This window comes from Salminus brasiliensis, chromosome 7, assembly GCF_030463535.1.
Source record: "Salminus brasiliensis chromosome 7, fSalBra1.hap2, whole genome shotgun sequence".
NCBI lineage: Eukaryota > Metazoa > Chordata > Actinopteri > Characiformes > Bryconidae > Salminus > Salminus brasiliensis.
Window position 1 is genome coordinate 42,533,955 of NC_132884.1, and position 11,801 is coordinate 42,545,755.

Here is an 11,801-nt window from a genome sequence, read left to right on the forward strand (position 1 = left end):
CAATTAGGTAACTTCATGAATTAGTAGGTATACAGGTAAAGTGTGAGTGAGTGTATATGACAAAAATGATAAAACAGCTAAAAGAAAAAAGTACAACTACTAATGCCTAAAAACAGGTCTTTATTTTCATAAACATTTAGTAAAATTATAGCTTCTACTTTTAAATCATGTTCTGTTTTATTAATTCCAAATTTCATAACATAAACATAAACTAAAGATCTGATTAACCTTCTTCCTCTTGGTTTTCCACTCTTGTTTTGGCCTTGCGCCGCCTAATTACAAAATACCGCTTCAGATACTTGCGGAACTTTTGGTCGCGGACTCCATAAATGATTGGACTCAGAAAGCGTGGCACGATGAAGCTGATGAGATAGTTGACATATCGAATTTCCCGGATATGTCCGGGGAAGATGATGTTTAAGAGGGTCTCAACGCTGGAATAAATGTAAGTGAGCATACACATGAGGAGCTGAGCTCCATGAAGCAGGATGGTGTTCCTGGCTCGCTGGACAGATGTTTTATCGGTGGACATGGCGCGGGCCGCTAAGAGCACCCGCAGGTAAGTGTAGACCAGCGTGAGGAAGACTATGGAGAAGTAGAAGGCATCGATGGCCTGTCGCTTGTAAAGGAGCACGGGGTCTTTGAAGACGTTCTCACGCAAGCAAAACATAGAGGTGTAAAAGAAGCTGAGGGGTTCTTTAGCCAGCATCACAAAGAGGTCAGTGATATCAGGGACAAAAGAGAAGAACCAGATGAAGCCAATGAGAATGTAGGTGCGGCGGACAGTGCAGATTTGGGAGTGGTGTAGAGGGTGGCAAACAGCAATGTAGCGCTCGATGGCCATCCCAGCCAGGTTACACAAGGACGAAAACAGTGCAGACAGACACACTGATGGTGTAGAAGATGTAGTTCACCACAGTCATGGTGACGGTGATGGTCAGCAGCACTGCATCATTGATGACCATGTGGATGAAGAGGATATAGCGAGGGTCCTCGTTAAAGATCTGGTTGCGGAAGAAGGTAGCCACCACACTACCATTGATGTAGCTCAGACTCAACCACACCATGACCAGAATGAAGTTCTTGATGAATGTCGTGGCAAACATGTCTTGAAGCAGAACCTGTGATCCTCCAGTTGAGTTCATAGTTTAGGGCTTATGGCCTAGAACAGAATAACACTAAATGAGAAAACAATATATATATATATAACTGTAGACTCAGAATACAGTACAGTGCAAAACATTCAGGCACCTAAGCCCTAAGCACATGATTTTAAATCAATTATCTTTTAAGTAAAAGTGTTTTTGCTTTTAAAGACGACCTTATAAATAGATGCACACAAAAAAATAAACCCACTGAAAAAGAAAGTTTGGTTCTACAAACTTTAAATGCAAAAATAAATCAATATATGAAACATGAATAAATAAAAAAAACACAATTTTAAATACATAATTCTAATTCATAAGACCTAAATTATGTGTCCAATATTTATTCCTTTTACTTATTAGTTTAGACTCATAGTATAGGCCAAGAAATAAGAATATTTACTTTTTGAAATATAAATGCTCAAATTCTTTAGTAAGTCTGTAGATCATAAACAATAATAAATGATGCTGCACTGAAACAGTTATAATCCATTATAGTAATATATATATATATATGGATAAATGGAACTTGTGAAGCTAGATACTCCTTACTGATGCCTCTGCTAGTCAGTACTGGCTCAGGGCAGTACTGGCTCAGTTGCAATGCTCACCTCATCCCTGTTGGCTGGTATCAGTGCTGGCAGGTACACACTGGCATTTATAAGTAATCTTGCTCACTCTGATTGGTTTTTAATGACATCACAGATCATTGATGATGGACATGCATGTTGAAATCTGTATTACCATTCCTTCTTGATTATTGTCTTTTAATAGTGATAGTTCTTCAAAACACTTAAATATTTTTTTTATAAATTCAAATAGATAGATAGATAAATAGATAGATACAAAAATATACCAAAAATTAAAAACAAGATTCAAGATTGGATTCTCTGTTAATGACAACTGATTTTATGGTAACATCATATGACAAAGCCTGGGTTATGTACCCCAAGAAATGTATCTGTGAAATTTATAACAAAACACATAGTCTATTAATTGATTTATTTGTAAAAGAAAACCCCAGACAAAGAAATTAGTCATCTTGCATGTTTAAGGTGGTAGTAACTGAACGGGAATGATGGGCTATAAATACCTTCAGGGTGTGTGACAGGATTCATAGATGTGTAGTTCTGATTGTCTAAAACAAGCGTCATATAAGCGTACGGTCATATGGGTCTACCAGCAGTGGCAGAAATCCCAGTCTACAGGACATCCTCCTCATTCTCATTCATGCAGTTCCCTGAGGAGTGTTTTTTCAGAAATTGGTGGTGAAGGACCTGCGCTGACTGGAAGCAAGTATGTCTATATTCACAAAGTCATCGTCTTTTGAACACAATTCTCGTCTGAGGAGAATTTCCTGTAGTCTGGGATTTTTGCCACTGCTGGTAGACCCGTATGACCGTATGCTTCCATACACCTGCAGATTCAGTTACTTTCCTAAACACTATAGTATTTGGCCACACCCAAATATAATCACTTCTTTTAGCCAATCATTAACTGTCTCTGCTTTGTGACATATTTTCCACACATTCAACAAGACCCTCACTGCACTGTAACCCCTCCTTTCAATCTATGACTCCTATCACTCACACCCTGCAGAAATGTATAGCCCCATCGTCCTCATGCAGCTGTTCACATTTAAATGTTTACATTCGTAGAGGCAAAGCTTTTAGACTTTGACAATGGTATGATTACCTCTTTGACAGTGTTCTTTCCTAATAAGATGTTGTGAAGGCTTTTTTCTTCATTAAAGAAATAATTCTCTAATCTTTGTTAATTCTGTATTGTTCAGGTCTTTTTGTGTTGCTAAGCTCTTTGAACAACATGCCAGCCTGTTGATTTGGCCACTCTTAAAGTCTCTGCTCTCTCTGAAAGGTTTTGGGTTTTTTCAGTCTAATGATGGCCTCCTTAACTTGCATTGTTACTTTTAGAACCACATATGAAGAGTTATTGTGCAAATACAAAATCAACACCTGCTCTAGCCTTTTGTCTCCTTAATGTTTCATGAAATAATGAGGGCACTGTCACACCTGACTATAAAACCTCATCAATCAACTGCACAGGTACTATTCATGCTGGAACTCTGCAGAAGGTGGCAGTAATTCCTAAATGGTTAATGCAATATTTGTTAAACCCCTTATATCAAGATTAAAAGTCTGAACTTTTCAATGTATATGAATTATTAAAGTTATGTCACTGTCCACATACTTTTGCAGCCTGTAGACCACTTTATTGTCCCCATCAATGTCAGAATCAAACCTACACCCTTGGAAAGGAGACTAGCAAAATACACAGTCTGTAATTATAGAACTACAAAGTGCTCCTTTATGGTAAGCGGAGCTGATGAAATATGAGTGTAGAGCCGGTTTTAATATTATGGCTGATCTATGTATAGCAAATGTTATACATTTTAATGCTGTTGAACATTTTGCAATAATATATATATAGATAACAAATAGTAATAGTAATATACACAAATAATATATAATAATGTATATATTCAGTGTGGCTTTTAACTGTATTTACCTGTCTCAAAGCTCAAAAGGCTAATTTTTGCAAACAACACATTCTTACTTTTTTACTGTTTGTTTATCATTATTATTTATTCTGTATAATTTTAAATGCAAATACATTCATTGCAGAAAACAACACAGTACTGTAACACATTTTATTTAATATTATTTTTATTTAATGCAGATAAACCAGTCATTGCGTAGCACTGATATTGACCAGCAATAATTTATTTCATCGTAAAACAAAAATGTATGAAAATGGCTTTTAATGATAAATAATAAATAATAAATTGTGCAACAAGACCTAGTAATTTATTCTACTCCATCTATCCTGCCTCACCCATATCACCCAGCTGTTTTAAACTACAATATATAATAATTCAAACCCTTGTTATGTTTACTTTTCTTTTGTTTGTTGTTAGAAATCTATGTGGATTACTCACTTAATAAAAGATGTTTTACTTTTTGAAGCTATTCATCAATGTCCATCCATGTGCAGTATATACACGCTGTAACCAACAGTTAAGAAAGATTACTCTGCTATATGAAGAGAAATGCTTACCCACCATGTTATATATTGTTATGGTTGCTTATATATTACCATGCCAATACATCCATACTGTTTTTACATTTAAATTAATTGGTATATTGTTGCTGTTACACACAAACCTTATATCTCTAAAAAAACTGACAACTTTACACAAGAATGGAAGTCAGATTTTTATTCCAAGAAATTTGAGAGCATTTCTATTGTGTGTCCATTTTGACACAATGAACAGAACAAGATTCACATTATTTCAAAAAGTCAAAAATGGAAAGATTGGAGATACAAGGTTTTACATAACAGTGACAATATATTAATTTTTTCCATACAATAACACATTATGTATGACATACACAAGACATGGGGGGTCAAGGTCCAAGAGTTTTTGTTGAATTGGGAAAATTAGCTTTTAGCCACAGTGCACCAGTCAGCTGGAATTTACTAGTCTTTGGTTGGTGTCGCTTAATCATTTTAAAACTTTTTAACCACTTTCAGACAGCCTGTTTTAATTGAGTTTAACATAGTTAACCTTTTTATTTTATTTCATTACCATTTTTTTAGCAACTTTTCTTTTCATTTTCGTTTTCTTCTTATTATTTAATTAGTATTAATTTAATTACTTTTTATAATCCTTTTATTTGCCTACAATTATTCAAATTTGAGCTTGTCCACTTACCCTTTTATGTTGAAATCTTATTATCCCCGTCTTAATGATTAATTCTTAAACATTTAATAAAATTAAAAAAAAAAATGTTTGTTTTTCTTTTTTTTATTTGCTATGGCTGATTTTACTGTTAGTTTGTTTATGTAGTTTCTCCTTTCAGTTTAACCTGATTGGTCAATTTTGTAAATGCATTGAAAAAGAAGGTTACCCTCAATGTATTTCTGAATAAAAATAAAGCTTCATTTCTTGATTGTTTGACACGTTATCTTTTCTTGCTGGGTTCTAAATGCTATTAACTATAATGACCCTACTGATAGATGGACTGGATGGGTTGTGTTTTTCTTTTATCCCTTTCTTTATGGGCCAAGTACAACAAGTGCTTTTTCAGATACTCACAGAACATACGATCCCTCAAGCCGTACACAATAGGACTTATAAACCTGGGCAAAATATGAACAAAGAGATAAGTTGCGAATCTGAAGTCGTTTTGTAAAAAAGGAAAGAGAGATATGAACAAACCCTCGAGTTGAGGGCCAATGTACGTGAACATGCACAGCACCAGCTGCAGCCCATGCAGGAGGATGGTGTTTCGGGCCTTCCGGGCATCTGCACCAGTAGCTTTGGCAGCAAACATGATCTTGAAGTAGGTGTAGAACAAAGTGAGCCATACCAAGGACAGATAGACCAGGTGTGAGACGTTTTTCTTCTCCACCAGGTAACGATGCCGGAACACAGAGTCTCGGCTACAGTAGATCTTAGAATGGAAGAAAGATAACGGCTCAGTGGCTAGGAGGACGAACAGATCCGGGAGAATGGGGATGGCACCGAAGACCCAAATCAGGCCAATTAAGAAATAAGTCCTGCGCACAGTGCAGATCTGCGTGTGGCGTAACGGGTTACAGATGGCAATGTAGCGCTCCACAGCCATGCCAGCCAGATTTAGAGGAGTGTTGAGGGTGGTGAATATTGCGATCATCAGAAGGAAGCAGCATAAGGAGACGTTAATGGTGAAGAAGATGTAGGATATGATGTTAAGCAAAACTGCAATGGTAAGCTGGATCATGTCATTCAGCACCATATGGATGAAGAGGATGTACCGAGGGTTCTCGGTGAAGATCTCATGCTTGAAGAAGGTGTGGACCAGAGTGCCGTTGATGTAGTTGATGGAGAAGTATAAAGCCACAATTATCACATTCTTGGCCACAGCTGTAGTGTACGACTCTCTACCGGTAGTTTGGGTGACGTTGCTGTATATTGAGACGTTCATCCCTTGCTCCTTTTAGCACCATAGACTGCCTGCATTAGAAAAGCCTGTTAAACAGTACAAACAATAACAAAATCATATGACTTATGCATAAGACATATGTAGTTCATAATACAACATAGAGCAGTTATATGATTATATAGTTATATATATATATATATATATATATATATATATATATATATATATATATATATATATATATATATATAGGTTCAAGTAAAGATAGTACAGACTTCACCTAACCTTCTAGTATGTTGGGTAACATGTCAAAGCAAGTGCCGATATTAAGGATGAGGACAAGACTGTCTGCCTATTTATTTGTTTCCATAGGTCTAATCTCCAGTCAATGCTGAGTGTCACCTTATGAGATGTAGGAGACGATTTAAGAGAACTAGTACCTTCTCCAAGACGTTAGAGGGCAGCACACCCCTTTGGGATATGAGAGACCGTCCATGTGCTGGAGGGCAGCAGTGAATGAAAAGCATTGAACTGCTTCTCTCAGCTCAGATACAGCAAATAGCCACGGTCACTTCAGTCCACAGTCAATTACTTGTTAAGCGTATTGCATAAGTTTGTGGGGTGACTGGCTTGACCTGTAAATGAGTGGAGAATCCATCTACGAAGTTAAGGTTGCAGTACAGTACAGTGTACAGCACAGGGTGTAGGCTCATAATTACAATATTTAAAACCCCCATAGAGTTTCTACTGCAGAAGCTCCAGATCTCATCAGAACAGATGCAGGTGAACGTAAATCCAGTAAAAAGGAGAGACAAGAGCTTCTCATTCTGAAGAAAGAAAGTAGTGAGATCTTGTCTGTGAGCTAGTCTGAAGAACAGAGCTCGGTTCCTCGCCCCCCAGTCCAGCCAGCGTGGAGGATGTGTTCAACTCCATCAGCAGCAGCAGCAGCAGCAGCAGCAGCTCACCTGATTTACCATCATTAAGCCCTGATTTACCACCAAACCAGGTGTTGATCTGAGGAGAACTCTAAATAATACTAGACTCCATGAGGAGAACTTTGGAGATGTTCTAATGATGAACACAGTGATGGAGAACCACCACCACTTTCTGTAGGAGTGGAGACTATGACTTCTGATTGGTACTGTACAAGCCTTGAGTATTCAATGGAAACTTCTAAGTGTGTAGGCCGCTGAGATACACTATATGGACAAACATATTGGGATACCTGTGCATTTATTGTTTCTTCTAAAATCTAGTTTTTTTTTGTTGGAGTAACTGTCTCTACTGTCCAGGAAAGAAGGCTTTCTACTAGACTTTGGAGGAGCATTGCTATGAGGATTTGATAGCGTTCAGCAATAACAGTGTTAGGGAGGTCAGGATGTTGGATGACCAACTCACCTCATCCCAAAAGTACTGGATGAAGCTCCACCACCATCATTCCAGAAAACACAGTTCTTCCACTGCTCCACAGCTCCTCAGTGCTGGGGGGCTTTATACCCCTCTAGCCCACGCCTGGCATTAGGCAGCATGGAGCCAATAGTGTGATGTTGATCTGCTCCTAGAGTCCTATTCTACTGGCAGTACTTCTGCCACATCTGTGTCAACAATGGGTGCAGCTTATAGCTGAATGCTTGCATTAGGAGGGGTGTCCAAAAACATTTGGAGATGTAGTAAAGCTTAAGATAACGTATATCAGATGTCAGGTTTAGGTGAATAGTGGAGCATGTGTTAAGCGGTACAGACGTAATTCATAAGAAAGAGCAGTGAATCGTGAGCATGACAGTGTCTTAGTACACCAGTGTGTTAAAGGGCCCCAACATGGGCAACTGAATTCATCTCATTTTATTAAAGTAAGGAGGCTTGAATTCATATGTAAATGTCTCAAAACATACTATTCACTCCTCCTGTAAAAACAGCCTGTTTTGAATTCATATAATATAATATTAATCTTTATTTTTCAGCATGTTTCATACCTAAATGCAGCTCAAAGTGCTATAGACAGCACTTTAAAAGAAAATGGGATATACAGTGTACCCAGAAATTAAATTATAGATGCAAGAAACTGCCAATATAAATACCATTTAAATAAGCCATTCCATTAATAATGGTAATACGGTAAAACAAAAAAAGCAAAATAAAAATGCAAATGGTTATAAAGTAATACAGTAATTTAATACATGATGAATGTAACTTGAAAAAAAATACATTTAGCAATTTGAGTAAGTCAAATACAAATAGGAATAATAGGAAATTTAAAGTTTATGTACAAATAAGGTCAAATTAATATAAGCAAAATAAAACATACAAAGGGTTATAGCTATAAAGTAATAAATTAACTTAATAAGTGATCAAATTAACATAAAAGAGTGATTAATATTAGAGTAAAAGTACGACGTATCTTTTGCTGCCTTTTACAGTTTTGTACTAATATTACTGGTCTGATCTCAGTTGGTATTTTTTTTCTTCCATTTTTCGGTTCATAAAAACCAAATGCTGCTTCTTCATTTCTCCTCTTATTAACCTTTGGTACTCTAAGCAAACTCAGTTTTGGATCTCAAAGAATGACTTGGGATGTACAGAGATAGACCATCCATAATGTATAATGGAACCAATCTATTTAATGCATGAAACAGTAGCTGTACTTTATAATCTATCCTAAAAATACTGGACGCCAGTATAATGTATAATCTGGCAGCTTATGTGGGCAGCAATATTTAACACCTCACAGAACACACAACATCAAAGGTCCTTTTTATTTACCTTGAAAATCATAGTATATGAAAAACTTCACAGGCCCTTTTTATTTACCTTGAAAATCATAGTATGTGGAAAACATCAAAGGTCCTTTTTATTTACCTTGACAATCATAGTATGTGAAAAACATTAAAGGTCCTTTTTATTTACCTTGAAAATCATAGTATATGGAAAACATCAAAGGCCCTTTGTATTTACCTTGTAAATCATAGTATATGTAAAACATCAAAGGTTCTTTTTATTTACCTTGAAAATCATAGTATATGGAAAACATCAAAGGCCCTTTGTATTTACCTTGTAAATCATAGTATATGGAAAACATCAAAGGCCCTTTTTATTTACCTTGAAAATCATAGTATATGGAAAACATCAAAGGTCCTTTTTATTTACCTTGAAAATCATAGTATATGGAAAACATCAAAGGCCCTTTGTATTTACCTTGCAAATCATAGTATATGGAAAACATCAAAGGCCCTTTTTATTTACCTTGAAAATCATAGTATATGGAAAACATTATGAATTCACTAAATAGCTAAAAGCTGATTTACATCTGCATTAGTTTTGGATATAACTGTTAATGTTGGAATGTATATTTCATACATCAGCCATGGGGGGATGTAAATGAATGCCTTTAGAGCATCTAAAATATTTGCTACTGACTGCCATAAACACTCAATAAACTCATACAGTATCCAAAAAGCATTTTTGTGTCATTTTTGCATACTCCCTGACAATAATAATAAAAAATAATAGTAATAATAATAATAATAATAATAATATTTGTAATATTTGTAAAATGTCAACAAAGAGTAGATACATGAGGTTAGGGTAGAGGGGCAGGTGAATGTTATTTATGTAGCTGAGTATGGGAGTACAGTTAGGTGGGCCGTGTTTTACTCCTCTCTTTAAGCGCAGTGCACAACAGGTGCTTTTTCATATATGCACAGAGCATCTGATCCCTGAGACCGTACACAATAGGACTTATAAACCTGGGCAAAATGTAAACAAACAGGTAATGTATGATCCTCAGCTCACTTACAAACATCGGAAAGAGAGATACGAACAGGTTATGGAGTAGTGGGCCAGTGAACGTGAACATGCACAGCACCAGCTGCAGCGCATGCAGAAGAATAGTGTTTCGGGCCTTTCGGGCATCTGCACCGGAGGCCTTGGCGGCGAACATGATCCTGAAGTAGGTGTAGAACAAAGTGAGCCATACGAAGGAAAAATAGACCAGGTATGAGGTGTTTTTCTTCTCCACCAGGTACGGGTGATGGAACAAGATGTCTTGATGGCAGGAGATGGTTGAGTAGAAGAAAGACAACGGCTCAGTGGCTAGGAGGATGAACAGATCCGGGAGGATAGTGGTGATGCTCAAGACCCAAATCAGGCCAATTAGGATGTAGGTCCTGCGCACAGTGCAGATCTGCGTGTGGCGTAACGGGTTACAGATGGCAATGTAGCGCTCCACAGCCATGCCAGCCAGATTTAGAGGAGTGTTGAGGGTGGTGAACACTGCGATCATCAGAAGGAAGCAGCATAAGGAGACGTTCATCTTAAAGAAGATGTAGGTAATCATGTAAAGCAGCACAGCAATGTTCAGCTGGATCAGGTCATTCAGGACCATGTGGATGAAGAGGATGTATCGAGGGTTCTCGGTGAAGATCTCATGCTTGAAGAAGGTGTGGACAAGGATGCTGTTAATGTAGTTGATGGAGAAGTATAAAGCTACAACTATGACGGTCATGGCCACGGCTGAAGTGTCCCGTGCAGGAGTTTGGGTGATGTTGCTGTACTTTGAGGAATTCATCACTTGCACTTTTTAGGAACATCAACTGCTGTTAAACAAATTACAGTTCATAAGTAACATTCATCCAGTATAAAAGCATATTCTTCTAAACAGGGAACATCTGGATGGGTGTTATTTCATAAAGTTTGACAGATGTGAGTAACACAACAGCTCATACAGTTCAGTTTTCTCTTGTTGTCTTTTCAGAGTAATGTGAATGAAATTCAGTCTGAAATGAACAAAAAACAAAGTACATTGAAGCTTGATAGACCTCACAGTCTAACAGAATAGACCAGATCTAAGAGGTCTTTCTTCTCCACCAGGTACTGACGATGTCTTGGTGATGATTGAATAGAAGAAAAATAAAGGCTCAGAGGCACGAAGGAAGAACAGATCTGGGAGAAAACTGGTGGCACTTGAGACTCCAACCAAAAATAATACCTGCAGGAGCTTATATGGAGTCTGTAGACAAGAAGGTCAGCACCCGTGCATAAAAAAACGTACGTACACACTACCCACTCCAGCAAAGGTACACAAAGGGATTAGATCCGGAACATGATTTGTGCATGTGTGTGTGTAAGGCAAAACCAAGAGCTAACCAACATTTGCAGACCACTAAGCACAGTCATACACGGTACAACTAGCAGTGAACTGCTTTGATGAAATATATAAATTAAATATATAAATAAATAAATAAACAAACAAATAAATAAATACTCTAAATAGTAATATTTTTATTTGGAATTTAGGGGAAATGTTGTCCATGGTTTATGAAATACAGAGCTAATGCTAGTTTACCTTAACACACGGCCTATAAACAATAAAACCAGAGAAATGGGTCATGTAGGGTGGACGTTTTTTCCAAGGCTGTATATGTAGCACCCTCCACAATTATTGGCACCCCCTGTTAAGATGAGTTCTTAGGCTTCTACTAAATTATTTTTTATAATATAGGACAACAGTGCAATGAAAGATGTGACCTTTAATTTAAGTGAATTTATTCAGTGGGAAAAAATCCCACATTAGAAAATAATTATTTTACATGAAATCATGTGTGCCACAATTATTGGCACCCCTGATGTTAATACTTTGTACAACCCCCCTTTGCCAACAAGACCACATTTAATCTTCTGCTATAACATTTCAGAAGATGGGAGAATACAGAGA

At 37.0% G+C, this 11,801-nt stretch overlaps 2 protein-coding genes and 1 pseudogene across 2 annotated transcripts; all 3 read right to left on the reverse strand.

Moving 5' to 3' along the window:
- Positions 1-223: 223 nt before the first annotated feature.
- Positions 224-1,145, reverse strand: LOC140559763 (odorant receptor 131-2-like; annotated as a pseudogene).
- A 4,028-nt stretch (positions 1,146-5,173) lies between these two features.
- Positions 5,174-6,133, reverse strand: LOC140559671 (odorant receptor 131-2-like). Its single transcript, XM_072683222.1, has one exon. The coding sequence runs from the start codon at positions 6,131-6,133 to the stop codon at positions 5,174-5,176; it is 960 nt and encodes a 319-aa protein (XP_072539323.1).
- Positions 6,134-9,722: 3,589 nt separating this feature from the next.
- Positions 9,723-10,655, reverse strand: LOC140559672 (odorant receptor 131-2-like). Its single transcript, XM_072683223.1, has one exon. The coding sequence runs from the start codon at positions 10,653-10,655 to the stop codon at positions 9,723-9,725; it is 933 nt and encodes a 310-aa protein (XP_072539324.1).
- Between the last annotated feature and the right edge of the window lie 1,146 nt (positions 10,656-11,801).

What these genes read in the sequence shown, in the direction of transcription:
- LOC140559671 (XM_072683222.1), bottom strand. Translation starts at nt 6,133, where the DNA reads ATGAACGTCTCAATATACAGCAACGTCACCCAAACTACCGGTAGAGAG.
- LOC140559672 (XM_072683223.1), bottom strand. Translation starts at nt 10,655, where the DNA reads ATGAATTCCTCAAAGTACAGCAACATCACCCAAACTCCTGCACGGGAC.